Source organism: Selaginella moellendorffii, unplaced genomic scaffold (assembly GCF_000143415.4).
Source record: "Selaginella moellendorffii unplaced genomic scaffold, v1.0 SELMOscaffold_25, whole genome shotgun sequence".
Lineage (NCBI taxonomy): Eukaryota > Viridiplantae > Streptophyta > Lycopodiopsida > Selaginellales > Selaginellaceae > Selaginella > Selaginella moellendorffii.
The window spans coordinates 1,611,800-1,638,346 of NW_003314286.1; the positions used below are offsets into that span (position 1 = coordinate 1,611,800).

Here is a 26,547-nt window from a genome sequence, read left to right on the forward strand (position 1 = left end):
AAATCCTTGCATCGAGAAAATTCTTTGGCGGCGTGGGCCTAGCGATGACCTCGGAGGAGAAATCCACGTGCCCGGGAGAGTCGACAAGGTTGATCAGGTACTCGTTCCCGTCTCTGGAAAGCGCCATGGCTATGGCGCTCGAGGCGCAATGCACGGCATTGATCAATCTGCGGCAGCGCTCTTCGATCTGGAGCGCGAAGGCATCGCAATATCGCCCCAGGAGCGCGCTGCGATGTTGCGGCCCTGTGGTTTTCGTCCAAGGGATTCAGCTGGAACACATCAAGTCCTGGATCCAAGATAGGTTTGAGCATCGCAAGCGCTTGATCGGGATCGATGACGCTGAGGAATCCGGCGGCTCTCTCGTCGAGGACGATCGTGCCAAATTTAACCTCGACCTCGCGGTGATGCTGGCTGGATTCGCATTCGAGTCCTACAATTCTCCTCCTGTAAGCTTGCGAGTTCTTTGTTCTTTCTCTTGCTCCTTTGGAGGCTTGCGATTTTTCTTTTCTCCTTTGTAAGCCTGCGAATTTGTTTTTCTCTTGCTCCTTTGTAAGCTTGCAAGTATATGTTCTCTCCTGTTCTAACTTGAACTTCTCGGCACCGTTCTTCCAGCCAAACGTTGGGATTCGCGAGACGGATGGACAGAGCTGCGAGACTACTTACATGTCCGAGTACGTAACTTATCGAATTGTTCTTGGACGTTTCTTCATTTGAGCTGTGTGATGCAGTGGTCTCATGCGTGAACTGTATCACGGACAACTTACGGTTAAACTGGAAAAAGGTGTCAGTCTTCCAGGGCTTGATCTTTGGGTATGGTGTACTTGGGTTCTTTTTGATCGACAATGAAAGTGCAGGGAACAAGTGATCCTTACGTGTGGCTTCGAATAGGAAATTGTGCTAAGCAGAGCAAAACGGCATGGGCGTAAGTGAAAACTTCCTCGAAATATTGTTAAGTATGTTTGTCCGCGCAGAACAAAAGACCCTGTTTGGAATGAAACACATGTTCTAAATGTTGCTGATCCTTTGACGCAGTCCTTGAAGGTAGAATTTTCAAAAACGATGTCGGCTAATGTTGCAGCTTATTCGCAGGTTGCTGTGTGGGATGCTAATATTCTAAGCGTGCACAAACGATTAGGAAACTATGAAGTTGAGCTCAGCACTTTGTGTGATGGTAGGAGTCATTCTACTGTTTTCTCTTTTTGTTTTGTAATGCGTAATGCGTACAGGAACGGCTCATGACATCGAAATGCAATTGGAAGGCATGGGAGGTGGTGGGTCACTTTATCTCAAGGTCAGATGTTTCTTTTCTCGAATTAGTGCCTGACTATTGAATATGTATATCCAGGTCCAGTACAAGAGTTTTGCTGATATAGATGGAGAGAATAGCGTGTGGGAAGTTCCTTTTCTGTCCGACTTGATCAAAGGAGGCATCGGAAACGTTTTGACGTCGGTCCTTGGCCCGGACGGGATAAAGGTCCAGGACTTCGTAGGCTCAACGATCGGTTCGTTACACCTCTTGCCTTCTACATCAGCTGCTAATGAAACATACCAAGAAGCATCATCCAACGGGGCAGACTTGATCAACAGCGTAGCAAATGCTATGAAGAACTGCCTGGGTGGTTTTGACTTGCACCCTTCAAGTCTCTGGAATTTTCATGGTGAAGACCATGACACGTTGAAGGAGTCGGGATTAGAGCTACAGGCTAGAGCTGAAGCGCACTACTTAGAGAAACGTTTAGTTCATCCGAGCAGTGAGGAGTCCGAAAGTATCGCAGAGGCGGTCCTTCCCGAGGTTAAGGAGACGTTGCTGAACATTTCAGGACGTGTGGAGGAAACTCTCGGTTCGTTGTTGATGCTGGCTATCGGACGAAGTACTGGAAGTGATAAGCCAAATGATGCCGCAGAAGTCATTCAGAATTCGCCTCTACTAGATGTTTCTCAACGGGAAAAAATGCGAAAGATGTTTAAACGAGCAGAGACCGCGATGGAAGCTTGGGCAATCTTGTCGACGTCGCTCGGGCGGACGAGTTTTGTCAGATCCGAATTCGAGAAGATCTGCTTCCTAGAAAGCAAGAACACAGACACGCAGGCAAGCCTCTGTTGAACTTGAAAAGAAGCGTAACTTTCTGTACAGGTTGCAGTATGGCGTGATCTTCGTGGCAAAAGACTCGTCGTAGCTTTCCGCGGGACTGAGCAGGTTTTTCTTTCATTAAGTCGCTGTCTATCAACTTTATTCCTTTTCAGGATAAGTGGAGAGACTTGGCAACAGATCTGATGCTAGCCCCCACCGGGTGAGCTGATTTTCTTTCTCCTTTACGGAAGTGCCTGGATTGATGGTCCTTCCTGCAGCTTTAATCCAGAACGTGTTGCTGATGGTGGTTCGGACGATGAGATAATGGTAAGGTGGCTGTATTTTATAGAACAAGGCTTCATCTTTTCTATAACAGGTGCATACTGGTTTTCTAACAGCCTACGACTCTGTCAGGCATCGGCTTTTGTCTATTATCAAGGCATCCATCACTAGCAGGTTTTCTGCAAGCTTCATCCTTAAGTGTTATCTCTTGTGTTGCGCAGGAATGACGAAGCTGGTGATGCAGAGCTATCAAAATGGCATATCTATATCACCGGGCATAGCCTGGGCGGCGCTCTGGCAACACTTTTGGCGAAGGATCTTTCTAAGACGATGTTCAAGTACTTCTTATCGTTTTTTTTCATGGAAACTCATATCCGGTCTTCGTTTTTATGCTATACATCAGACAGAAGGAAGTGAATCTCTCAATGTACAACTTCGGTTCTCCACGGGTGGGAAACAGAGCATTCGCTGACCAGTACAACAAGGTGCGTCACAGCTTGGTACTGTAAACTCAATCACTTGGAACTCGAAATCCTACCAGGTTATCAAGGATAGCTGGCGCATTGTCAACCATCGTGATATTATTCCCACTGTGCCTCGGCTCATGGGTTACTGCCATGTTGCTCAGGCAATCTACTTGTCCAGTTTAGAGGTAGACGCATTCTTCCATCTTGAAAACTACAAAACTTAAAGTTTGATTGTTTTCACAGAAGACAAGCGAGCTCGAGGAGGATGTCATTGGAGAAGCCACACCCGGTGGAATCGTAGGAGAGTTCGTAAGCAACTATCGTTTTTCTCAACTTTGCCTGAAAGGTTTTCGCTTGATCCAGCTGAAAGGAGAGAAGCAGCTAATCAACAAGCTCATCCAGACCGAGATTGCGATGCTGAGAACTCTCAGGGATGGAACCGCCCTGATGCAACACATGGAAGATTTCTACTACATTTCACTGCTGGAGGTATAAATTTTCTTCGTTCTCGTTATGTATGCTAAACTGGTCATATATCTTAGAGGGCTCGAACCGCCGGTACAAATTGTAATGTCACTGAGATTTGTGCCGCTCTCTCCACGAACCAGGAGGATACCAAAGCCGTGTAGCTGAACAACATCAGGAGCTCTTGTCCTGTGCGTTACAGCCTTGTAAAATATTACTCCCGCGAAAAATGTAAGTTCTCTTGAGAGATGCTATACTTGTTGAGCAGTGTCCGTTTTGCCTTGTAGTTCCACACTCTCTGGCTCTTTGACCGCTTGTTTCGTTCGATCAGTCGCTCCAGCGTACGACTTGTAGTACAGCGATCCAAACACCAAAAGCTGCACACGAAAAAGTAAGAAGTAAATAAAAGGCTCTGCCGGTAACGAAAAAAGGCTGACTTACCGTGCCTAACCATTGCTTCCAGCTCAAGGGATGAGCAAACCACAAGCACGATAACAAGATGCTCACCAGCTGCAAGGGAGGAAGAATGATTTCATAGAGATCATTAAATGTGAGATAGTGCACCTGTCTGGTGGTCATGATAATGGCAAACGTGAGCGCTCCAAACGTCTTAATGGTGTGATTGATGAAGAACTGGCTGGCGGTGGCCGCCTGTCAAAGGAGACCAAAAGTCTAGACGTGAAAGAGCGGTAACATACCAAAGACAGAAGGAAAACATGGAAGAAGCAATCCCTGTGGCGGCTAATAAAGGAAAGAGCTGGGAACAAGTTTCCTTGGGTCAAGAGTCCTGCATTTCCACCACACCACTTTAGTCTAAGCGAAATGCGTGGAAAAGCGAGCATTTACCAAAAGTACTCAGAGCACAGGAGCATAGCGTCACGTACAAAATCTGGTTGAACACTTCCATACTATAGCCTTTGAAAAGCTTGTCCTGGAATGTGCTCGTAAACCCGTCAAAACTGCACATCACGAACGAACCAACTTGGTATCATGAAATGCGCATTAGCGGCAGTACCCCAAATAGCCGGCCATGAGAGCGAGTCCCCAGATAGAATTCTCTCCTCCACTCAAGCTTTTCGTTTGAGCCCCGTCCTGGAAAAGAAAAACCCGATCAGAGCAACGATCTCGGGAGGAGAAAAGAGAGCTCATACACCATACAGGAGAAAGACTGCAGCACCTGCTGTGATGCAAAGCGCCAGCAAGTAATCCCGCAAACCGTATCTCTTTTGCATGATCAAAGTTCCCCAAATCTGTGAAACAGCTAAAAGAAGCAACTCATCCAGAGTTAAAAAAAGAAGGATCACTTACCATCACAGGGATCATCTTGGCAGACTTTCCCAGCGTTTGCACAGGAAAGCTAACGTACTTCAAAGCCTGGACAAAGGAAAACTTTAAAAGTCCCAGTGAAGAGCGCCACACAAACCTCATACTGGCAAGTGGTTGCCAAAATATTTGACAAGGAGACACCGCCATACTTGTAAATCGGGGCAACGGGAGAGAGATCCTTCTTAAGAACCTACAGCCAAAGCGATGAAAACTCTCTCCTCTGAGAAGAAAAAAATCCCGATCGATGTTCCTCACCAGCATTACGGTTATCGCGAAGGCGCACGTCAAAATCCGGTTGCAAAAGACGAGAAAAAGCGAGTACTGGAAGAATTCGCCGCTGGAGCCGTAGGGAACCCGGATTATCCTCTCCTGCGAGAAATTTCCAAGGGAGGCGTCTCACTGGAGATGGATCTAGCAGCGCACTACCTGCATCACGCCATAGACGAGCAGCGTGGCCATGATGCACACGACGCAAGCCGCCAGCTCCATCCATCGCCTTCGAAACAACACAAGCTCCATTTGCGCCCAAAACCCTAAAATCCAAACGATGATGACGTGGCAAAGGATATATTTGTCGTCGTGTAAAAAATAGCTCTAAGGGTAACTTAAGTTGGCACGATATCTTCCTACAAACCTAAAAAAGTTGAAAAATATTCTGGACAAGAACAAGACCTCTTTGCGAATATACGTTTCCCTCTCTTTCGTCAGTAGTGGCAGTGCACCAAACTCTCTTCACTCTTTTTCTTTTTTCTTTGGCTTTTCAGTGTTGGAAGTACGATCGATCGATCGATTCATCGCTCAGAAGAAGGCGTAACTTGCCTGCAAAAAAACTTTTAGAACCTGCTCACCTTTTGTGTTTTTTTCTTCTTTTTTTCGTTTTCGATGTAGGTACTGATCTATTTGGTTGTCGATACTTCTTTCCATTCCACCAGTTAGAAGATCACTTTCCCTGCAGTACCTTGCCAGGATCCAATTGGCCGCTGCAGTAGCTCGAAGGAACAGCCGAGAGTTCTTGACGGCCCCTCCATTCCTCGCCCGGTTTGAGAGTTATGGGAGTCTCGATGACCGCGGGTTCCACGCAAACCATGTGTAAGTACTCGTCGTCGCCAAAGTCCGACATGGCTTTCGCCCTCTTGTCCCAAGGATTCCACACAACTGCACCAGAGAATTATGAGCGCTTGTTAGCTGTTCCTTGTCCCAGTAGATCATAACTAAAGAAAGATCTACAAGAAATCTAAAAGAATGATAAACGAAATGCGCACCTGCATCGGGAAAGCCTTCCTTCTTCACCACAATAGTTCTCTTCTTCTCGTGATCGACTATAGCGATTTTCGTCGGAGCTCCCAAGTAAACTTTGTCCACCTATAAACAAAACATTTAGTCGACGGAGACAAGAGCCTCAAGATGCAAAGATGTGGTACCTCGCCGTCAAAAGTGATGGAATCCCCTTGCTCGGTGAAGCGTTTCCGTTGTTGCAAGTTGTCCATATATTCCAGTGTTTCCAGCCCTTCGATGCGTACTTCACTGGAATTACGTTACGGTTTAGAAGTCTTTAACTAGACAAGACCTCACTTGATGTCAGAAACGGAAAAGTATGTATGGAGAGCAATCGTGAAGCTGAAAGATTTGTTGTCCGTGTTGGTGTTTCTGACGCGAATAGTTTGAGCCAAATCTCCCCCGCGTTTTAGAGTAACACGCATTCTCACTTCAAAGCTGTTGACACACACACATACGTTTGTTTGAGTCGACAGCTCTCGACAAAAGACAAATAGAATAAAGCGGAGTTTTTGAGTACCTGTGCGGCCAAGCATCTTCGCTGGATTTAAGGATAAGATCGACTGTACTGTTTTTGTTGCTGCTACAGCTCCCGCTACCGCTCGAGTTTAGAATGGGAGGCGGATCCGTGTCGATTGCCCATACTCTGTTCCTCGCGAAACCATGCTGCTCCAGCGTTCCCAAGTTTGAGAACTACAAACAAATTATAGGAGAAAACGTTTAGAGCAACTTATTACAACTCAAGCACAAACCTGTGGAAAGCAAACGGGGATTCCACCACGAATGGCCTTTGGTGGCTTAAAAATCGCCTGCACCGACCGAAGAAGCTTTTCAGAAGTCCCGCAGCACCTTTGTGTAAAGAATGAAAAAAAAAACAGAAAAGAAAAGAAACCTTGCAACTTAAAAACAGGAGTTCTTCACCCCGTTCGTTTTTCCATGATGTCACCTGACCTCCATAGAGATGGACCTGTGCAAACAGTGATGAGACCCAGCAGCAAACGCAAACACTCCCAAAGAAAATGGAAGGAAGAAAAATTAAAACAGAGAACCTCTCCTACAAGAAGAATGGAACTAACCTGAGCAGTAGCGCCCAGTGGTTCGCGAAGAACGACTTTGTCCATGCCAGCCGCATCCTTGACCAGGGATGTTGTCATCGCAACAAGATCATCGATTCAATGCAGCCTTGAAAAATCGAGAAAGAGGAGAAGAGGGAAAGAACAAAGAAACCAAGAAATATTTCAACCTAGGAAGCGATTATGGCGTGGGAAAAATATACCTGTCGATCGCTAGCGCCAGGCAGAGAAAGAGCGCCGATTCTTCGTCAAGGACGCGCTCCCATCAATCGACCAATGGGATGGATCAATTTACGAAGCAATCAATCCCCCTCCGGCTTTGCTGCGTCAATTTCCTGCTGCTGCAGCGCGTCGCCAGAGGGAATCCGATCGGATTCGCGATTACCTAGAGCGCGCGCGCGCGCGGCTTGGCCGATCGATCGCAACAAGAAAATAGAGGCGATGGCGCACAGCTCCGGGCCAGGCAGGGCTGCCAGAAGAGAGGGAAAAATGCGAGCGCGCACAAAACACACACACGCGCACAGGGAGGAAAAGGCTGGCAGGGCAGCATTTTAGATTTGGGCTGTATCGACGCATCTGGCCCGTAGGGTGCCTTCGCATCCGGCGGGCGGAGAACTCCCACGCGGCGGGATTTCGAAAGGGACACATCCAACGGCCAGCTCCAGTTGGATTGATTGACCCGTGCATGTCAAAGGCCAAATCTTCATTTGCGAGATCTTTGCTAAGTGGATGGAGATTTTCTTGTGGTTGTTGTTTCTGCCATTTGGAAAAAAAATCACTGGAAAAGTAAAAAAAGGAGGAGTAGGAGGTACTTTTTGTCTTGAGAGTGGGGATAAATTTTCTATGGTGTTGGATCATCATTCTAGAAGCTTGCGTACCTGGTGGGATAATTTTTTATAAAAGCTGGCACAGGTTATTTCGCTAATCTTTTGCAACCTAAGGGGGTGTAGCTCAGATGGTAGAGCGATCGCTTCGCATGCGATAGGTAAGGGGATCGATGCCCCTCACCTCCATTTCTTTTCCGGATACATTGACTTGACCGTTTTTTAGGGCTCTTGTTTTAAGCTATGGCGGTTTGGAGGAGAAGCTCGCTGCTCAACGCCGCGGCGACGCCCATTCTCCAGCAACGGCGCAATGCGGTGAGCGCTCCCCTCTCTCCCCGATCGCATTCTCAGCGCAAGAGATTCTCACAGCTTGATCGCCGCCGCTGCCGCAGCAAATCCTCTCCCCCGACATGGACATTGATCCGCCCTACGGTGGCTGCGCGATCGACACGCAGCTGGAGCGGCGCCTCGATCGCTTGGCCAGGGAGAAGGAGAGGATCGCCAGGGATTACGCCAGATCCGCCGCGCAGGGCACTCGAATGTCCTTCCGGCGTGAGTCCGACAAGTACATGAGGCCCTACTTCTTAATCATCGACTTCCCCAAGCGATCCATCCACGCCAAGATCGTCCACAGGGCGCAGCACACGACGGTGGCATCCGTGGGCACCAATTCCCGGGATTTGAAGGCGTTCCTGCCGGACAAGACCGATCTGGCGGCGTGCCGCTTCACGGGCGAGCTCCTGGCTCGCCGCGCCAAGGAGGCGGATTGCTACGCTGTGGCCTTCAATGGATCGCGGGTGGAGGGGAGGCTGGCAGTGGTGATCGACTCGCTGGTGGACTGTGGGATCAGTGTCTACCGCATGGATCGAGAGATTTTGCTGAGCAGAGAGCCGGGTAAAAATTCTTCTTTTAGTTCTAGGTAGGATCAAAAAGTAGCAAGTGCTCTTTGCGATATCCCAGCGAGGTTTTCCTCTCACACTGGTACGTAACCTTGAAAGTTTCGATCGTCCTACTTTACTTGGTGTTTCTCATAACAGGATCGATCGCTCCTCGAGCTCCCAGTTTCTCACCCAAGTGTTCTTGATCAAGTAATCGGATGGGATGACTTTCTAACTTAATGATCTTGATCCACCTCTCCAGCTTTTGATAAAGGAAAGCTTTCGCAGCTCAATCGATCGTCACTTTTGGCTCGAGTTCCTGGCCAGCATGATCCCCTTGTCCGCGTGGTAGACACTGATCCCGCAGTTGGCCACCGCCTCCACCACCGCGGCCAGCTTCCCTTCCAGCCGCTCCAACTTCCGCGGGATGTAGATCACCGAGTAGCAGTCCGCCTCCTTCGCGCGATCCGCCAGCGTCTCGCCGACGATCCGGCACGCCGAGAGGTCCGACCGCGACGGCAGCATCGCGCGCATGTCCTTGGAATTGGTGGACACCGCCGCGACCACTCTCCCCCTCGACCTGTGCATGATCGTGGCGTTGACATACTTGGACGAGAGATGGACGTCGAGGCAGAAGGGCCTCATGTACTTGTCGGAGCGCTGGCGGAAGGAGCCCACATTGCTGCTGCGGTCCTCGCTGAGCGATCGGTTGTAGCGATCCACGATGCCCTCCTTGCGGCGCTCCATCTTCTGGCGGAGGCGCTGCGCCTCGTCGGGATCCAGGACCTCGTATTTGTCCACCTGTGGCGGCTTGAGCATCTGGAGAAATCGGAGAGAGATTATCATCAGCGCAAGCGATCAGAGAGGGAGGAGATTGCTAGACTCACCGCGGCGCCGCGCCATTGCTGGTGATCGAAGCCGGCATTGCGTTGCGGGACAAGGCATCGCCGAGCGATCCTCCCCGCCATAGCCAACAAAAGGTCTAGGGCATTTTAGAATCTGGAGACTATTCTTAAACAGAATATTACTCTAGAATATGCTCCTTTTGTTTTAAGGTTTTAAAACACCTTTTAAGCAGGGAAGGGTTTATCTCAAGGGCCAGATAAATCCTCCCCTGCTTTAAAGTTGTTTAGAAAGTTTAACAGAGGGAGCCAAGAGAATATTCTCTTCCGCAGTATTTTAAGCAGGGGAGGGTTTATCTGGCGCTCGAGTAAGTTTTGGGGCCATGTCGTGCTTAGCCGTCTCGAGCGAAGAAGTGAGGCGATGGCATTTTCTTCTTTTCGCAGATCGAATGAATGGATTTTTTCTTTCTCTCTTTCCAGATCACACAGCAGGAGGGAGCGCCCAAGGCTCGCAGCTCTCACGCGGTGGCTGTGGTGGGATCCAAGGCCTATGTGTTTGGCGGCGAGTTTGAGCCTCGCGTTCCCATCGATAACAAGGTCCATGTCTTTGATCTTCGCCAGAGGAGCTGGGCAGTGGCGGAGTCGCGGGGAGAAATCCCCAGCGCCAGAGTTGGCGTCGCAATGACCGCCGCTGGCAACACCATCTTCGTGTTTGGAGGTCGGGACGAGCAGCACCAGGAACTTAACGAGTTCTTCTCGTTTGATACCGTGACCGGCGAGTGGAGGCTCTTGTCAGCCGAAGAGACGAGTCCTCCTCACAGGTTTGCATATCTTTTCTTTTCTCGATTCACGACTTCTCGCTCGATTGCCTGCCAGGAGCTATCACACTTTAGCGGCGGACAAACAAGGCGAAAACATCTATACCTTTGGAGGTTGCGGAAAAGCTGGCCGTTTGAACGATCTCTGGGTGTTTAACATCGAGTCGAGCACCTGGAAGAAACTCCCGGAGTCGTCGACCCTGGCACCGAGAGGAGGTCCCGGCTTGGCAATCGTCAATGGAGCTGTGTGGGTCATCTTCGGCTTCTGCGGGGACGAGCTTACAGACGTCCATCGTTTCGACATCGCCAGCCAGACCTGGGAAGAAGTTCAGGTTTCCTGCTCTTCTTTGCAGAAGCCGATCGGCCGGAGCGTCTTTGGAACTTCGTGCGTTGGAAACAAGATCTTCCTCTACGGAGGCGAAGTGGATCCGAGTGACTTGGGACACCTTGGAGCTGGAGCGTTCACCGACGAGCTGCTAGTACTTGACACGGAGAAGCTGGTGTGGGAGAAGCCGAGACTGGAAGGAAAGCATCCTGGAGCCAGAGGATGGTATGCTGCTGCTGGATTCGAGAATTCGATGCTTGTTTACGGAGGGAACTCGGCAACGAACGATCGGCTGGATGACATGTTCCTTCTTTCCGTCCGAGCGTGATAGTTCAGGTTTGTTGGTTGTGAATAATGAAGTTTCGTCTGCTGTTGCTTTGCTTGATAACCAGCTTAGTATGAGTCTTTGTAGCCAGCAGAAAGTGGATGTACCGTTATGACTCTTCTTTGGAATGGAGTCTCTCCCTGTCGAAGGTGTTGAGTGTGTGTTCTTCGAGGGGAAGAAAAGAAGAATCTGTAGCATAGCACGGCGTTGCTGGCGAGTTTGCCTTTTTGTTTGGTCGATTCTCGCTAAGCCTGTGCGTTGTTCTTACAGTGACAGGGTTCGGTTTGGTGTGTGCGTCCTTGCTTATAACTCAGCTATGGCTGCAGCCGCTGCCACTGCCACTGCCACTGCCACTGCCACTGCAAAAGGCAGTGAAGCCATTAGATGGCGAAGACGACTACTGAAAAAGAGAAATAAAGAGGAAAAACAAGACGTACCAGCAAAAATTTGTGGATCCTTCCTACATAGAGTAAGTAGCTCCAAGTGCAAACAAAACAATCGTCAACACCGAAAGAGTGAGAAAGCAAAAAAAAAAAGGAGCGAAGGAAGGAATGAATTTCATCGGCAAGTGGGATTGCTCCCAGGACCACCGTAGTAAAAATACTGCCCCCAGTCGCTGCTGCCAGCCTTGACGATCCCATAGCAATTGGGATGCTCGGCCAGCGTCTGAAGAACAGGATGGGATTGCAGCTCGTTGTCCGAATCCACCACTCCAATGTTCCTGAAGTAGCTCGCCTCGGCAAATCCCCGAGAGGGAAATCTCCCGCTTCCCATCTGTGTGGCGGTGTGGGATCCATCCGGCTGGGTGTTCACCACCTCACCTCCAAACTCCACCATGGAGGCGTAGTCCGTGAGGTGTGAGAAGATCTCCGCCGGCCAGTAGCCGACGAGCGTTCGATCGCCCAGCCTCATCCACCAATTGCCAGTTCTTGGATCCTAGAGGAAGAACACACAAAGATCCAAGGAACGTATATGATCCAAGTTACCTTCCAGACAAGGATTCTTATATCGTATTGTGGCCCGTCGTAGGAGGAAACCGGGGAGATCGATGCGCCGATGGCAATGTCGCTGCCGGTTTGGATGAATCCCGAGCACAAAAGATTGTAGCAGCCGGTGGCTTGGTAGGAATCGCTCTGGATAAAAGAAAATCGTCACGCGATGCTTTCTTGCTCGAGATTTCGCGAATTACCGTCCAGTACGTGAACAACCTGGGATTGCTGTCGCCGTAGAGCTCCGGGCTCACCTGTCAAACAGATCATCCGCGATCACAAGGAAATTCGACCTAGCCAGATTACCTGCCATCCAGCTTCGATGCTGTTGAGATCGTCCGCGAAGGAGCCTCCCAGCAGCCAGATCTGCGAGAGGCTAAACTCGTTGGGCACATCGATGTCCGGGCGCCACACATTGAGCGATGCCTGGGCGCCATAGAACTGCCCAGTCGTGTAGGCGATTGCATGCTACACACACACACAAGGAGATTTAGGGTTCTTGGCGAAATTGGGGATATTTCTCTACCTCGTGGCCGTTTGAATCCATTGCCTCGGGCATCGCCATCAGGGAGCTGGCCTGGAAGCTCGCAGCTGCGCCGGACGAGTTGGATCGGCTCGGATTGGGAGGCTTGTGGAATTTCCTGCCGTATCTCCTCACCGATCCCGCGCGAAGGATGTCGTCGATCGTTGTTCTTCGAATCGGCACTGTTCCTCGAGGGCATTGCTTGCCGGATTGATGCCACATTTGTGTCACTCGGATGCTGACGTCGTCTTGCTCGGTGCTGGTTTCCTTGGCCAGATTGTTTGGCCATATCATCGGTTCTTCCTGGAAAAATTATTGATGAAAAGGGGGAGAGAAAATCTCGGGTTACCTGGAGCTGGTGATGCTTGAGCTTAGGATGATCAAATGCAGGCTGATTTCGCAGCAGCACGCAGTCGATTAAATCTCCATCCGGGCTCTACACGCACAGATTTCACAAAAATTTCGATCTCCGCGAATGAGCACTATTTTCTCACTCACCCGAATCGTTTTCACCGGCTGCTTGTTCATCGCGTTGATTTGCTTCTGGATCTTGAGAAGCCGCGAGCTTCCCCTTCCTCTCCCCCGGAAAGATCTGGCATTGCCGCCGAGCTTGACGAGATTGCCCCGAATCGCGGTGCCATTGGGATTGCTCGCCTCCAGCCCCAGAGAAAGAACCAACAGCACCACCGCTAGCAAGAGCCCCGGCCATGGCGATCTTCTTCTTCTCGCCATCAAGATCGTCACCTCAGCTCTCGCTCTTCTGGATCAATCCCTCGCCGCGCGCATTGATTGATCGCGAGAGATCATAGAATTGGAGATGGATAGGGCCATAGAACGATCTCCTCCAGCTAACATTCTCTCTGTGGAGCAGTTGCTAGCGGTGGTGGAAAGATTGATGACCAAAAACTAATCCCCCATCACCGATTGTAAGCTCCTCCTCTCTCTTAGCTCTCCCAATCCAACTTAACAGGATGATCAAACGAGAGAGACTGAGAATACAAGCAAAGCTCGCCCTTGGAAGCTTTTATTGCACTGGGTCCCCATCTCTCGCTAAGAAAGCCATGAAAATTTCTCTCCAATCAATCCAACTCTTTCCTCTTCTTCTCTCCCTGATCCCTGATACAAATGCACGAGACGGACAGACAAAGAAAGGCCCCCCTCTGCTACCGTCTCGTGCCCGCCCTCTTTCTGCCAATCCAGCTGCGAACCGCTGGAGCTCTCTCACATAATTCCTGCGCGCTATGATCCAGAAGTTCGATGGATGGATCGAATTGCAAGCGCGACAGCATCACTCCATCTACCACTCGTTCTTCGTCCTCGCCGACAGTCCCCCTGTTCTATTTCGTCCTCTAGTCGCTCGCTGCGTCCTCATTCTCCCCTACTGCCCATTCTACTGCTCGATTTTACGCAGCGCTAGCGCAATCGTGGTCGGCAGCCACATTTTCCCGGCGCGAATCGCCCACAACATCGCTGTCAACGGGCAAAACGATCCGTGAGCCCTAGAACAGAGCCGCTGCTTGTCCGTCTACCCCCACCACCTTAAAGGCGGAGGGTAGGGTCAGTCCGTACACCGCGCTTTTCTCCTCGATTGAAACCGTACCTTGGTGGCCCAAAGGTGGAACGCTGCAGTGCGCAGAAGAGATTCCAGGGAATTTGATGGAGATGTTCGCGTCCTTATAGTTGCATCATCCATTTTGTCTCTTCTGTGGAATGCCCTCCAGCCCTAGAGCCATGAGAATATGCTTCAGTTTCGAATTTTTGAAAAGCATTGCGGCATTTTTGCGGCATTGGCCTGCTGCGAAAACTGCAACAATGAAGGCGCAACGCAGGATCGTTTTTGGGCACCTTTAACTGCTGGCATTGAATGGGACATGGACACAAAGTTGACATTAACTCACTGCATTGACTTCCATGATCCTCGCTCGACCTTTATTTTAGCAAAGCAAATGTGTAGCTTAATGTCAAGGTGTAACTCCCTTTCCTGGGGATTAGTTTATACAAGGCAAAGAATGCAGGCCTAAAACCACAAGCATCACTTGTCGAACCTTCTGGTACGCAAGGAATACGTATTTTATTCCTCTTTTGGGTACAGATTTCTTCGTGCCTTAACTCGGAGCCCAGCCCACATGATCGCCGCTTTGAACTTCGCAAAAACGGTGGCGCGACTACGAAGTTAGGTAGCCCCAAAAAACGCTTCTTTTATGTTGGGAACAACGATCGAATTAGGTCGGGAGCGACTTACACTCCGAGACTTCTTTGCTAGTCGAACAAATGTTGATACTCTTTGAGCGAATTGGCCACCCAACTCGAGACCTCACCTAAAGCGAGATTCGACATTGTTTCTAACCCCTGAACAAAACTTCTCGGACATAATAAAGATTTTTCCGTATGGCTTTTTGGAGAGGTTCCCGTCCGGTTCGTGTTTCTATGAGTTGACTTACTCATCGTCATTAAACACCTGGTAAAGACAGAGGACAGCAGCAGCAGCAGCATTCTAGTAGGTCAAGGCAGTCAACCCAAAACCCTGGAATTTCTTCTCGAAGGCAGTCAACCCAAAACCCTGGAATTCTTTGCCAATACCAAAGCATCTTTTCTCTACATGGGTACATCAACTCGCCACGGCCGCTTGCAGTGGTTCTCCCTGCAAATGCGAGCTCGCATTAGTTGACGAAGCTTCCCGAAAAAAAATTAATGGACGAAGAAGAGTACCTCGCCTTCCACTAGCGATTGCATTGGCGGCAGTTCCACCGCTGTAGCCGCTGTGGTGGCGGCGCCGCCCATGGTCTTGCCCTTGATGTCCGTCACGATAAACCTCTTGGTCTTGCTGTAGGGGCGAGACATGGCGAGGGTCACGAAATCCCCGAGCTTGCACGAGTTGTCCTCGTCGTGCGCGTGATACTTCTTGGACCGCCGCACCCGCTTCTTGCTCTTGGGATCCACCACCAGCCGGGTCACCTCCACCGACACCGTCTTATTGTCGCTGGCGCACACCACTCGCCCCTCGATTCTCTTCCGGGCCTCCACTACCAATCCCGGGCGCGAAGAAATACCTGCATTCCTCGGCGGCGCAGCGTCGATCGAAACCCTAGATCCCCACAGCCCCGATTTCGGGAGGGCCGTCGCTGCCCAACAAGGCGTTGTCGCCATGGCCGGAGGCTTATCTTCTTCTCTTTCTTGGGAAAGCAAAAGGAAATATTAGGGCAAATGAACGCCCAGATCTGGAATATCCTTTAGGGTTCTATAGCTAGGGCAAGGGTTTCGGGAGCGGAGAATGGAGGCGCCCGAGCGCGGCTACAGCGATGGTGGCTACGATCGCCGGGGCAGCGGCGCCCGCCCGGAGAGGTACGATAACAGTTCGTTCTCTTCTCAGGGAGGAGGAGGAGGTGGAGGAGGAGGAGGAGGGGCGCCGGGCTATGGTGGGAGCTTCCAAAGCAGTGGCTATGGCGGGGGATTTAGCAATCGAAACGAAGGAAGAGGTGGATTTGATCAAAAGGGGGGATTTGAGCAGGGAAGGCAGTACGAGCAGCAGGGAAGGGGTGGAGGATTTGATCAGGGGAGACAGGGGGGATTCGATCAAGGAAGAGGAGGAGGATTTGATCAGGGCAGGCACGGAGGAGGAGGAGGCGCAGGAGCATACGACCAGGGAAGACAGGGTGGAGGAGGAGGAGGGGGATTTTCTCGACAAGAAGTCTACGATCAACGAGGTCCGGGAGGAGGAGGAGGAGGATTTGGGAGGCAAGAAGGCGGGTATGAGCAAGGACGGGGAAGAGGAGGAGGAGGCGGATATGGTGGCCGTGGCGGAGATGGGGGCCGAGGCCGAGGCGCACGAGGTCCTCCCATGGGAGGCCGAGATGGAGACTGGCTGTGTCCCAACCCGAGCTGTGGCAATGTCAACTTTGCGAAGAGGACCGAGTGTAACAAATGCAAAGGTCCAAAGCCAGCAAATGCTGGGAGCGACTTTGGTGGTGGTGGCGGTGGTGGTGGAAGAGGCCGTGGCTATGGCGGCGATAACAACTATAGAGGCGGTGGTGGTGGAAGAGGTGGTGGCGGCGGCGGTGGCGGGCAGCACCACCATCCGGAAGAGCAGGGAAACGACGAAGTGAAAGTAAAGCAGTGCGATGAGAACTGCGGGGATAAGTGCGAGAACACTCGGATTTACATCTCGAACCTCCCGCTGGACGTCCAGATCGAGGAGCTAAGAACGCTGTTTGGAGGCATCGGCCAGGTCGCGAGGATAAAGCAAAGGCGCGGCTACAAGGATCAGTGGCCCTGGAACATCAAGCTCTACACTGACGACGGTGGAAACAACAAGGGCGATGGCGTTCTTTGCTACGAGGATCCATCCGCGGCCCATGCCGCCGGTGGCTTCTTCAATGGCTACAACCTCAGAGGGAACGAGATCAAAGTCTCCATGGCGGAAAAATCCGCTCCGCGACCCGAGAGAAGCAGCGGTCGTGGTGGCGGCGGAGGATATAGAGGTGGCGGCGGCGGTGGCGGTGGCGGTGGCCCGGATAGACGAGACGGTGGAGGAGGGCACAGAAGTCGACCGTATTGAGAGAACACACAGGAGGAAGTTTTTCTCTTCTTTTTTCATAGTTCTTTGGTTTGGATGGATTTGCATTCTACTTGTTTTTGTACGATGCTCTCGGATATTCCCGGGGATGGCATATGCTGGGCATAACGGAATCCGAGCAAAAAAACCGTCTGATTCATCTGACAGCGACGCGGCGACAACCGTCCGATTCGGGGATCCGACGGCGGAGGTTAAAGAGGCTTTTCCGGGATCTAGTTGCCGCCCAAGGCGTGGACGAAAGGATGAATGTATGATCTCTTCGCGGGCACCAACGATGCCCGGCGCCAGCGTGGGGCTCAAGCTGGGCGCCGCGATCAGGAGCCCCAACCCTAATGATGCGCCCGGGAATGCGGCTGCTCCCAGTCCCAGGATTCACAGCGGCGGCGGCAGGAGGAGTGGCGGCGGCTTTAGCAGCGATGCTCGACCTAGTGGCGCTGCCCATGGCGGGAGTGTGAGCAGGGGGTTGCGAAATATCGGTCCAGTGAATTCTTCTTCGCCGCCGAGAGCCAAGACAGGCAAGGCAACGACGACACAGGACTTGAGGAAAAAGCAGGTTTTAGGGTATGCGGCAGTAGCGGCTGTGAGGCGGAGCTTGGAGCAGCAATCCCCCTCCGGTAAGCAGCCGCCGGGGAGGAGCGCGCCTAACAAGATCCGGCCTCGCAGCGAGCCCGGCCCGCGTAGCAATGCCAATCCAGAGGGCAGGCTCTTGTATTCGGCGAGGGGCTATCCTCCGGCTCCTTCAGTGATTGCTTGCAGCTTGGAGCCTGCTACTTCCAATTCCATGGAGGATGGGAACTTGGATAGCAAGGAGAGCAAAAAGAATCCTTCACTGCTTGTCTTCTCAGGTATGATCCGCTCTTTTCTCTTTCGATCTTTTGCTCTGTTGATGCCAAGTAGCAAACTTTTAGCTTGTGGCTGTGCTTGGTTTGTTTTCTTGTGCCGTGCTTTGATCTTAAGTCACTTAGTTGATTAGCTGCAGTTTAGGAGTTCTTCCTATTTTCTCTTCTTTGTGAATACCAGGGGGCACTGCGTTCAATGGTGTTGTAGAAGAGCTCAAGAGGCTGACCACCAATGTCACACACGTACTTCCAGTCTCCGACGATGGAGGGAGCACGTCCGAAATACTTCGTGTACTCGGTTAGCTCTTGCATGTGAGTTTTGGGCAATCTGTTTGTGCTAAGTGAATGATTCAATTGCGTTTCAGGCGGTCCGGCGCTTGGTGATATCCGATCGAGGTGCTTGAGGCTTTCCGATGAGAGTTGTTCTGAGGCATTGGCTGTAAAGCGTTTGCTTGGCTACCGCTTGCCAGTGAATAGCTCGGACGCAAAAGCGGAGTGGTATGGCCATTTTCTTACCGTCTGTGACGAAAAAAATTTGATCTTTTCAGGTACAAAATAGTTGAAGGTGAGCATGAGCTGTGGAACGAAGTGTCGGAGCCGTACAGAGAAACTATCCGTGCTTTTCTTGTGTATTTTCAAAGTCAGGTAGCTCTTATGAGTGAAATTGGTTTATTTCCTTCTGTACGACTGACTCATTTCTACCTTGTAGTTGCTCATGCATTCCACAAAAAAGTTCTCTTTTGGAAATGGAAGGTATGTTTAAGATTTTTAGACAGCTTGTCGTAATTGTTTGCTGTTTGCAGCATAGGAAATTTTTTCTTTGCAGGGGCTAGAATTTTTATCCAGTCCCTAGACGCGGCTATTTTTCTTTATTCCCGTGTCTCGAAGATTCCCGTGGATAGCATTGTTCTGCCTGCGATTTCTACCAACGACAGGGTTACTCTTGGATGTGAGCTATACGTGAGTTTTGCTTTTAAGTACGTTCTTCCCGCTGGATTCTTTGAATTTACTCTTGTTGCAGGATGGTACGTTTGTGAGGGGACAGAATGAAATTTCGCATCCAATCAAGAGAAATTGCGTCGGTGAAGGTGGAGGGGACGACTGTCATGTTGTTGACAAGGTGAGGCTCTCACTTCTTTCACTTGATCATCAATTTTGTGAATTCATGACGCTTGCAGGGCAGGGATTCCACACCTCCGCTTCCTTCCCCGATCAAACGTATTTTTTACATGTCTTCTGATGGCGCAAACGCTTCACACGAGGTAAATAGCCTCTGGTGACACTGATTGGGACCGCAAGTATATCTTTCAGGTATTTCCCTGCGTAAATCCTGAAGTTTTGAAGCGCATAAGCGATGTAGAAGCAGTTGTGTATGGCATGGGTTCCCTCTACACGTCAATATGTCCCTTACTGGTAACTCGCATTTCCTCAAACTGTTAATGGTCTGGACTAACCCAGCGTTCTCTGCCTGGAATGCTAATCTAGTAACCTTTGAACTAGGTTCTTCGTAACGTAGGAGAAAGCATTGCGAAACAGACATGTCCCAAGGTCCGTTTGTAAACACACAGTTTTTGTTTCTCTGATTCGTGATGAACAGCTTCTCTTGCTGAATGGTTCTCACGATCGAGAAACCGCTGGCATGTCCGCCTCGGACTTCATCGTCTCAATATGCGACACATTGAATCGTAAATACGGTGATCCACAGTTCACGCTCGACAATCCAGTAAGTCTCCAAGTTTCTTCCTGTTTTTTCGATGCTAGCCTGGTATTTGTTTCGCAGCCGACGGCTTATATCAACACTCTGCTGGTGCCAGAGAATGGAAGCATTTCCGTGGATAGAGAGCAACTAGCGGCCTTGGGAATCAACCAAGTGGTAAGAAGGAAATTTTATGTTGCTTAGAACTCGAGCTCACTTTCTCTCTTTTTTTCTCGCAGGTGGTAGTAGATTCGATTCAAGACGAGAAATCAGGTACGATTTTCGACCCAAAGTCACTGATTTCATGCCTCGAGACCGCGATGTTGAAGAAAAACAATAGTGATGGCTTGGATAGACGGAGGCTGTCGCCAACGCGCAAGCCAGCCTAGTTTTAACGAATAAAATGAAACGATCCCCCCGCATTGGAGGATATGCTTACACCTCAGCAAAAGAGAAACCCTTGATGCCTCTCTTTTCTGTGAGCGCGGCAATATTTCTTGATCCGTGGCGACTGATCGCTGTAGCGCGGCGCTGCGATCCTACATGCGCGCCGAGCGATCGCCAAGGTGAGGGCAATGCTAGCAAGAAGGTAGAGCAAGGAGAGAGGAGGATCGAGGCCTGACAGGGTATGGCTCTCTGGAACTGGTCGACGCTCGAGTCATTGCTAGCGTCTAGTAGCGGATTTGCATCGTCTTGCTCGACCGTGACGAATGGGAAGGTCGCCGATTCTTCCGTGTCGTTTGTCACGCACCAGCCGGCGTTTGGGAGCATCAGGTCGAGGAAGGAGAGAAAGAAATCCCAGCGCGCTCATTCTTCGCCAAACTGGAGGTCCAAGCGGATTTTTTCCTTTGGAACCAATGACACCATCCTCCAAAACGATCTCCTTTCTGGAGATATACCGGACTTGAAGATGCTACTGCAGAGCAAGCAGGTTCTTCAGAAGGAAGATCTGCCCCCTATCACGATCATCGATCCGTCCACGACTGCCACAGGTAAAGGTAGAACTTACGACTTTTTCTGGTTTCTATACTGACTCAATGGATCAAACAGTGAGCGATCTAGTTCCACCATCTTCCGAGGGAACAAAGGATGACAAAGGCCATCAAATTCAAGCCGGCACCAGGAAATCCAAGCAACAGGCTCGAAAGACATATAACATTGTCTTTGTTGCTGCCGAAGTCGCTCCTTACTCGAAGGTTGGCGGTTTGAGTGATGTCTGCGGTTCACTGCCTGTGGTACTTGCTGCTCGTGGCCATCGGGTTATGGTGGTTTCTCCCCGTTATATGAATGGTGTGACGGATCATAGATACTCTGGGGCTTACGATGCTCAGTGTCGTATCAGGATTGGCTGCTTCAGCGGACAGCATGAAGTTGCGTTCTTTCACGAGTACAAAGACGGTGTTGACTGGGTAATCGATTCTTTTCTTTTCTCATATGAACTAACTTCCCTGGCTTGTGCTTCTCCAGGTCTTTGTCGACCATTGTTGCTATCACAGACCAGGGAATCCATACGGCGATGGTCGTGGTGCTTTCGGAGACAACCAGGTTTCCAGTTCTTTTCGCTGGTTTTTTATGTCACGAAACTAAAGAAGTGAGTATCAGTTGCCTTGATACAGTTTCGGTACACGCTACTTTGCTATGCCGCGTGTGAAGCTCCTCTTGTTCTTCCGTTGGGAGGCTACATCTACGGAGACAACTGCATTTTTCTTGCAAACGATTGGCATGCAAGCCTTGTGCCAGTGTATGTATTTTCTTCACTTCCACATTTTTGGTTAGTTCTCACAGGCATTTATCTTTTCAGTCTGCTAGCTGCTAAATATCGTCGTCACGGGGTGTATCTAGGAGCTCGTTCGATAGTGGTTATTCACAACATTACTCATCAGGTGTTGTCTATAAGTCGCATTCTTGTTAAGTCGATCTTTTCTTTGCTTTTGTCATGATAGGGATGTGAACCAGGGACGACGTACGCTCAACTCGGACTTCCTCCTGAATGGTATGGAGCTCTGGAGTGGGTTTTCCCAACCTGGGCCAGAAAGCATGCCTTTGACAAGGGGGAAGCTGTAAATCATCTAAAAGGTGGACTTGTGACAGCTGATCGGATTGTCACCGTTAGCGAGGTTGGTTATTTCCATTGTTTGAGACTAATTTGCCTGGAGCACATGTTGAAGGGTTATGCCTGGGAAATAACCACGTCTGAAGGAGGATATGGTCTTGATGGGCTATTACGTAGTCGAAAAATTGTCATTAGCGGTACTGTTTGTACGTGATGTTTGTGCATTTTCTTAGACTGTGTTCAATTCAGGTATCACCAACGGCATTAACATGGCGGAATGGGATCCTATTTGTGACAAACAAATCGCTGCTCACTACTCCTTTCAAAATCTTTCTGGAAAGGTACATTGATTTGTCTGTGGAGTCGTTAATTTCAGCTATTGTTTGTATAGGCTGCGTGCAAAGCAAGCTTTCAGAAGGAACTGGGCCTGGCCGTTCGTCCCGATGTTCCTCTTGTAAGTATGTGTTACGTTGAGTGTTTTTGCGGTAGCATCTCTGATAAAAATTTCAAATGCTGCCAGATTGGATTCATTGGCCGGCTTGACTTTCAAAAAGGTCCTGATCTTCTACAAGCAGCTCTACCAGCATTGATGACAGACGATATACAAATGGTAGCTAGTTTAATTTCTCTTTAAGAATCTACTCATGTTTTTCTATCTAAAATCAGGTAATGCTTGGTTCTGGCGATGCTGCCATGGAGTCGTGGATGCGATGGGCCGAGTCGCATTACAGGGACAAGTTTCGAGGCTGGGTTGGCTTCAATGTACCTCTTACTCATCGCCTTATCGCGGGGTACCTGAAAGCATCCCGGTCTCCTTACAGGAGCTAACAGTATTCTTGTGCGTGGCTTTTTGCAGGTGCGACATCCTTGTGATGCCTTCAAGATTTGAGCCGTGTGGATTGACTCAACTCTATGCCATGAGATATGGCACGATACCTGTTGTGCATTGTACTGGCGGGCTGCGAGTAAGCTCTCGTTACAGTTTTTAAGCTCTCTAACTTGTCTTGTCCTTTTTATCAGGATACTGTGGAAGACTTCCATCCGTTTGCAAACAATGGCCAAGGTGCTGGGACGGGGTAAGCTCTAGTTTATGTCTAAAACTTAGAAGTGCTTATATTCACCGTTGCAGCTGGACGTTCTATCCTTGCACAAAGGACGCAATGCTGGGGGTACGTAAGCATGCTTCGCTTCCAAAGATAAACAAGCAACTCAACACTTCTCAACTTTACAGGTTTTGTGGACGGCCATTGGTACATACCGGCACCACAAAGATTCATGGAAGAGCATAATGCGCAGAGCTATGTCTCAAGACTACTCTTGGGATCGAGCAGCGGCGAAGTACGAGCAGCTGTTCGAATGGGCTACGATAGATAGGCCATACACATCGTAGAGGCTGTGGCTTAGGGTTCTTCTGATGGCCTCCCTCGAGATCGTCGACTACGTGATGCTGGAAGCTGCGGCAAGTGATGTAGGGGTCAGGGAGCGTGTCGTTAGAGCATTAGGAGGTGCAGGGATGATTGCGGTACGTAACGTTCCTGGCTTGGAGTACCTCCGCAGCGTACTTCTTCCTCAGGCTCGAACTTTGGCGCTAATGCCCGACTTAGATCGGAAGTCAGTGCTCAAGGTAATAGCGTTCATTTTCTAACGTTATGATCTTCTGGTTTTCCTTCCTTCGTAGGAGAATCTCCTGGGATCAGATGTACCACTAAAGCGAAAGGACAGACTTGTATCGTCTTTTGTCGCCCAGCTTCCAGTTTCTCGTAGCGAGATCGACCGGACACCCGATCAGCTCGTACTCAAGACGGGTGAGTTGTTCAGGCATCTCGGCTACAGGCTAATAGACGTGGGAGTCAGAGTTGCTCGGGTCTGCGACACAGCTCTCCCGGGACTGCAACTTGAGAAAACAATTCTGGGCTCTCAGACAGCTAAAGGCCGGCTCATTCACTACCATTCTGAATGTGAAAGGCTTCCTCGACCGGATCCAGCTCAGAGGGAGTTGAGTGGCTCAGAGTTTTGGCAACAGTGGCATTATGACTACGGAGTGTTGACAGTATTGACAGCACCGGTGTATATCAACGCTTCCGGATCTGTAGGACAGAGTCATTCCTCGTTGGTTGCGATGGATAGTTGGACGGGATCAGTAACTGCAGTGAATATACCGGATGGCAGTGTTTTGGTCCAGGTGGGAGAAGCTGCGCAGATTTTCTCTGGTGGAAAGCTTCGCGCTACCGCTCATTGTGTCGTGAAGCCTCAGCTCGACCCGGAAGCCAGCAGAGAGACGTTTGTAGTATTTTTGCAGCCTGCATGGGATAAGGCCCTCTCTTGTCAAGTAGCACTGGAAGACGGTGACGAAACAGGCAGCGGGGATAACAGGATCAGTGTGATACCACCTCTGGAGACGAGATGGAAGAAAGGTTGTACGTTTGCTGAGTTCTCAAAGCAGACAACAGGGCAGTACTATGGCTCGAAGGGAATCCAATCCAACAAAACGTGAGCAGTGTGAAAACGGCAAAGCATCCACTAACTTATGCGATCCTCAATCAGGCAGCCGTAAAGTTCTTTCTGGTAACATATCTTTTTTTTTCTTTTCTTGCTTTATCTTTGCTTCATTAACAAACGCAATGCTAGTTGCTGCTGCACTGACTTACAGGTAAAATCACAACGACTGCATAGATCTTTCTCTCGACATATGTGGTTCTGGTTTGTGACAGATTGACGAGCAATCTCAATACGTTTGTATTGAAAAGAATGGTGGCTGTCGGTGGTGTACAAACTTGTCCTCTCTCAGCAACCAATGGTGCTAGCTCGCCACTCCATCACAACGAGCGCGGCCTTGTAATGAGCATAAGCACCCAGGATAACCATGACGTGAAATATCTGGTGGCTGTGTCCGGCAATGTCGAAGAACCCCGGCTTCCACCTTTCGGGAATCCTGGCAGCGTAGACAAGTGTCCCGGAGAGGTAGAAGACCACCATGGCGAGCTCGTATCCCAGGACGACGAAGCACATCGGCATGTTCCAGTTCTGGACGACCGCATGAGCTCCTGGTATCACTCCGGACAGTCCCATGGAGACGAAGAGCATGGTTCTAAAGATTCGGAACTTGGGAGAGTGGAGGCAGGGGATGACGGTAACGAAGACCGCGCCGATTCCAAACAGGGTGATCCCGGCGAGGTAGACGAATTGCCAGAGCGGCTGACAGTGGAAGACGTAGTAGATTGGCGGATAGAAGGACGTAGCGATCATCACTGCGATGCCGGCGTAGTCGAGCCTCCACATTAGCGAGGAGACGCTCCTCGAGTGGCAGGAGAGGAGGTGGGAGGTGCTGCTGGTTAGCAGGCACGTCATGGCTCCCAGGAGGAAGACGAAGAATGGCCATCGCGCAAACTCGGCTGGTGCTACTGGGACGCCTGCCGCGATTGATTCGTCCTGGTAGAGTGACAAAGGTGGTCAGTTCAGTTCTATTCGGGATCGAGCCACGTGAAGTTGGAAACTTACCAGGATTACGTGTGAGGCATTAAGTCCTGGCCGCTGGTGGAACACGCTGCTGCTGCTGCTACTTCTCGGCATGAGCAGCGACAGAGACGAGCTGCCGCTCATCACGAGTTCCTCCTGGAGCTTGTTAAACTTCGGCACGCTAGGGAGCCTCTCCCAGTTGCTGCTGGGCGCGTTCACGTTGACAGCTGCGTAGATTGTGAGGGCCAGGAAGATGGCGAAGCCGACCAAGTGCCTGCATCGCAGTCGAGAGGAAGCTCTGAGCAACAGCGATCGAAAAAAGCGGAAGAAGTGGAGAAGCTCCACCAAAATGCTCCTTTTCCACCATCGGGAAGAACAGGAACAGGAGGGGGAAAACTTACGTCCAGATGTTGAGGGTCTCGTTGTGGACGGAGAAGATGCTGAGCAGCGTGTGCTTGAGCGGCCAGTCGGCGCGATAGTACTTGAGGATGTACTCGTTGTCACGCAGATAATCGGGCAATGCTTGGTACTCGACGAGCTCGTACTGCTCCTTGATGGTAACCCAGATCTTCTTCTTCTTGCCATCGCCGGCTTGCGTGGATGACGAGGAAGAAGGGTGATCGCCGGAAGACGAAGCCGAAGCAGTGGACACGGTCACCTCCTTGACGACTGCCCGCTTCTCCAGCACCGATTCGCTCCTCTGCTGCTGCCGGAGAGGGGAATTGGTCGTGGTGGGCTTGTGGGTCGTGCAACCCATCAACGCAAACTCTCGCGCGTCCTCGCTGCTTTCCTCCAAGAACTCTCCTGGCAACGATCGGGGCGTTAAAACTCAAGAACTCCAGGAAAGAAAACGGGGCCGAGAAGAGGGCCGAATGGAAAGGGAGCGAGCGAGCCGGGCGCGCGAGAGAGAGAGGGAAAGAGAGGGAGAGACGTGATCGATGAGAGAAGAATGTGGAGTGGTAGACCCACCAAATTAAAAAACAAAGCAAGCACAGCGAGGCCCAGCACAGCAAAAGGGGGAAGAAGCGCACAGTGCACGGCAATGCAATGCAATTCGCGAGAACAAGGCTCTGTGCTGGCCGTGTATGGATCCACGTTGGAAAGAAACCCTATTTATCGTCAAAGCGATGCGCTGCGAGACGGGCTTGGAAATCCAGGCGTTGACTCTCCCCTCTCCTCCACGTTGACTCTTCCCGTTGATCGTTGTGGACCGTCTCCCGCCCCCTTTCACTCCCCCATTCAATGCGCTCAGATTTTTCTTACCTGCAAAGTTTGTCACTACCACTAATCGCCGCCCGCGAGTCATCACCAACCAATCCAAGAACGACGCAACATTTGAATTCACCAAAGATTCCCGAGAATATTCTCTCGGAGATTTTTAACTTTAAAAAAATCCGCTGGCTTGGAAAATGTCAACGCGCGTTCTGTTATGGCCCAGAAAAATAGT

At 50.5% G+C, this 26,547-nt stretch overlaps 12 protein-coding genes and 1 non-coding gene across 20 annotated transcripts; 7 read left to right on the forward strand and 6 right to left on the reverse strand.

Moving 5' to 3' along the window:
• The first annotated feature begins 1 nt into the window (after window position 1).
• LOC9637420 lies at window positions 2-3,896 on the forward strand. Its single transcript, XM_024679410.1, has 19 exons — window positions 2-446; window positions 613-671; window positions 729-810; window positions 855-922; window positions 972-1,041; window positions 1,090-1,171; window positions 1,227-1,291; window positions 1,346-2,089; window positions 2,135-2,197; window positions 2,245-2,291; window positions 2,350-2,398; window positions 2,448-2,527; window positions 2,575-2,691; window positions 2,757-2,838; window positions 2,895-3,005; window positions 3,064-3,129; window positions 3,184-3,309; window positions 3,363-3,676; window positions 3,749-3,896. Exons 1-18 carry the CDS (start codon window positions 45-47, stop codon window positions 3,447-3,449), a joined length of 2,400 nt encoding a protein of 799 aa, XP_024535178.1. The 5' UTR covers window positions 2-44; the 3' UTR covers window positions 3,450-3,676; window positions 3,749-3,896.
• On the reverse strand, window positions 3,537-5,169 carry LOC9636889 (UDP-galactose/UDP-glucose transporter 5B). The gene is made up of 11 exons (XM_002974807.2): window positions 5,038-5,169; window positions 4,867-4,980; window positions 4,709-4,801; window positions 4,594-4,659; window positions 4,437-4,535; window positions 4,301-4,377; window positions 4,132-4,244; window positions 3,984-4,072; window positions 3,850-3,936; window positions 3,727-3,795; window positions 3,537-3,662 (listed from the first exon to the last, which is right to left on the reverse strand). Exons 1-11 carry the CDS (start codon window positions 5,128-5,130, stop codon window positions 3,537-3,539), a joined length of 1,026 nt encoding a protein of 341 aa, XP_002974853.2. The 5' UTR covers window positions 5,131-5,169.
• Window positions 5,163-7,491, reverse strand: LOC9637421 (putative glucose-6-phosphate 1-epimerase). Of its 2 annotated transcripts, none has more exons than XM_002974808.2 (9): window positions 7,163-7,491; window positions 6,963-7,068; window positions 6,779-6,853; window positions 6,639-6,695; window positions 6,407-6,579; window positions 6,184-6,324; window positions 6,033-6,135; window positions 5,874-5,973; window positions 5,163-5,766 (listed from the first exon to the last, which is right to left on the reverse strand). In XM_002974808.2, the coding sequence occupies exons 2-9, from the start codon at window positions 7,038-7,040 to the stop codon at window positions 5,552-5,554; spliced, it is 942 nt and encodes a 313-aa protein (XP_002974854.1). In that variant the 5' UTR covers window positions 7,041-7,068; window positions 7,163-7,491; the 3' UTR covers window positions 5,163-5,551. The 2 variants fall into 2 exon arrangements, with proteins under 2 accessions (XP_002974854.1, XP_024535189.1); XM_024679421.1 differs by having other exon boundaries at window positions 6,639-6,713.
• Window positions 7,492-7,899: 408 nt separating this feature from the next.
• TRNAA-CGC lies at window positions 7,900-7,972 on the forward strand. The gene has a single exon. It is a non-coding gene; the product is annotated as a tRNA-Ala (tRNA).
• A 66-nt stretch (window positions 7,973-8,038) lies between these two features.
• LOC9637422 lies at window positions 8,039-8,724 on the forward strand. Its single transcript, XM_002974611.2, has 2 exons — window positions 8,039-8,098; window positions 8,176-8,724. Exon 2 carries the CDS (start codon window positions 8,194-8,196, stop codon window positions 8,704-8,706), a length of 513 nt encoding a protein of 170 aa, XP_002974657.2. The 5' UTR covers window positions 8,039-8,098; window positions 8,176-8,193; the 3' UTR covers window positions 8,707-8,724.
• A 45-nt stretch (window positions 8,725-8,769) lies between these two features.
• On the reverse strand, window positions 8,770-9,643 carry LOC9636890. The gene is made up of 2 exons (XM_002974809.2): window positions 9,549-9,643; window positions 8,770-9,480 (listed from the first exon to the last, which is right to left on the reverse strand). Exons 1-2 carry the CDS (start codon window positions 9,627-9,629, stop codon window positions 8,962-8,964), a joined length of 600 nt encoding a protein of 199 aa, XP_002974855.2. The 5' UTR covers window positions 9,630-9,643; the 3' UTR covers window positions 8,770-8,961.
• A 128-nt stretch (window positions 9,644-9,771) lies between these two features.
• LOC9637423 (nitrile-specifier protein 5) lies at window positions 9,772-11,132 on the forward strand. Its single transcript, XM_002974612.2, has 3 exons — window positions 9,772-9,916; window positions 9,984-10,324; window positions 10,380-11,132. Exons 1-3 carry the CDS (start codon window positions 9,887-9,889, stop codon window positions 10,972-10,974), a joined length of 966 nt encoding a protein of 321 aa, XP_002974658.1. The 5' UTR covers window positions 9,772-9,886; the 3' UTR covers window positions 10,975-11,132.
• A 371-nt stretch (window positions 11,133-11,503) lies between these two features.
• LOC9636891 lies at window positions 11,504-14,036 on the reverse strand. The gene is made up of 7 exons (XM_002974810.2): window positions 12,982-14,036; window positions 12,833-12,919; window positions 12,487-12,786; window positions 12,267-12,428; window positions 12,161-12,214; window positions 11,958-12,104; window positions 11,504-11,907 (listed from the first exon to the last, which is right to left on the reverse strand). Exons 1-7 carry the CDS (start codon window positions 13,213-13,215, stop codon window positions 11,530-11,532), a joined length of 1,362 nt encoding a protein of 453 aa, XP_002974856.1. The 5' UTR covers window positions 13,216-14,036; the 3' UTR covers window positions 11,504-11,529.
• Window positions 14,037-14,746: 710 nt separating this feature from the next.
• LOC9637424 (30S ribosomal protein S17) lies at window positions 14,747-15,671 on the reverse strand. Its single transcript, XM_002974811.2, has 2 exons — window positions 15,193-15,671; window positions 14,747-15,124 (listed from the first exon to the last, which is right to left on the reverse strand). Exons 1-2 carry the CDS (start codon window positions 15,628-15,630, stop codon window positions 15,092-15,094), a joined length of 471 nt encoding a protein of 156 aa, XP_002974857.2. The 5' UTR covers window positions 15,631-15,671; the 3' UTR covers window positions 14,747-15,091.
• A 1,015-nt stretch (window positions 15,672-16,686) lies between these two features.
• On the forward strand, window positions 16,687-20,036 carry LOC9637425. 3 transcript variants are annotated; one of them, XM_024679409.1, is made up of 13 exons: window positions 16,687-17,901; window positions 18,077-18,193; window positions 18,261-18,393; window positions 18,444-18,540; window positions 18,605-18,648; window positions 18,699-18,855; window positions 18,917-19,015; window positions 19,074-19,157; window positions 19,207-19,308; window positions 19,396-19,443; window positions 19,493-19,618; window positions 19,676-19,768; window positions 19,831-20,036. In XM_024679409.1, the coding sequence occupies exons 1-13, from the start codon at window positions 16,800-16,802 to the stop codon at window positions 19,978-19,980; spliced, it is 2,352 nt and encodes a 783-aa protein (XP_024535177.1). In that variant the 5' UTR covers window positions 16,687-16,799; the 3' UTR covers window positions 19,981-20,036. The 3 variants fall into 3 exon arrangements, 2 of the variants coding, with proteins under 2 accessions (XP_024535177.1, XP_024535176.1); XR_002992885.1 differs by having other exon boundaries at window positions 19,381-19,443; window positions 19,493-19,768; XM_024679408.1 differs by having other exon boundaries at window positions 19,493-19,768.
• A 10-nt stretch (window positions 20,037-20,046) lies between these two features.
• LOC112347873 (soluble starch synthase 1, chloroplastic/amyloplastic-like) lies at window positions 20,047-23,044 on the forward strand. 2 transcript variants are annotated; one of them, XM_024679411.1, is made up of 15 exons: window positions 20,047-20,589; window positions 20,642-21,000; window positions 21,059-21,136; window positions 21,208-21,332; window positions 21,393-21,474; window positions 21,535-21,708; window positions 21,760-21,841; window positions 21,894-21,985; window positions 22,036-22,098; window positions 22,165-22,254; window positions 22,311-22,435; window positions 22,501-22,609; window positions 22,665-22,720; window positions 22,774-22,813; window positions 22,876-23,044. In XM_024679411.1, exons 1-15 carry the CDS (start codon window positions 20,220-20,222, stop codon window positions 23,032-23,034), a joined length of 2,004 nt encoding a protein of 667 aa, XP_024535179.1. In that variant the 5' UTR covers window positions 20,047-20,219; the 3' UTR covers window positions 23,035-23,044. The 2 variants fall into 2 exon arrangements, with proteins under 2 accessions (XP_024535179.1, XP_024535180.1); XM_024679412.1 differs by having other exon boundaries at window positions 20,047-20,583.
• On the forward strand, window positions 23,029-24,451 carry LOC9636892. 4 transcript variants are annotated; one of them, XM_024679418.1, is made up of 4 exons: window positions 23,029-23,268; window positions 23,323-24,209; window positions 24,273-24,294; window positions 24,356-24,451. In XM_024679418.1, exons 1-2 carry the CDS (start codon window positions 23,059-23,061, stop codon window positions 24,136-24,138), a joined length of 1,026 nt encoding a protein of 341 aa, XP_024535186.1. In that variant the 5' UTR covers window positions 23,029-23,058; the 3' UTR covers window positions 24,139-24,209; window positions 24,273-24,294; window positions 24,356-24,451. The 4 variants fall into 4 exon arrangements, with proteins under 4 accessions (XP_024535186.1, XP_024535187.1, XP_024535185.1 ...); XM_024679419.1 differs by lacking the exon at window positions 24,273-24,294 and having other exon boundaries at window positions 24,356-24,436; XM_024679417.1 differs by lacking the exon at window positions 24,273-24,294 and having other exon boundaries at window positions 24,295-24,405.
• On the reverse strand, window positions 24,357-26,239 carry LOC9636893 (heptahelical transmembrane protein ADIPOR1). The gene is made up of 3 exons (XM_024679413.1): window positions 25,502-26,239; window positions 25,143-25,374; window positions 24,357-25,073 (listed from the first exon to the last, which is right to left on the reverse strand). Exons 1-3 carry the CDS (start codon window positions 25,855-25,857, stop codon window positions 24,429-24,431), a joined length of 1,233 nt encoding a protein of 410 aa, XP_024535181.1. The 5' UTR covers window positions 25,858-26,239; the 3' UTR covers window positions 24,357-24,428.
• Between the last annotated feature and the right edge of the window lie 308 nt (window positions 26,240-26,547).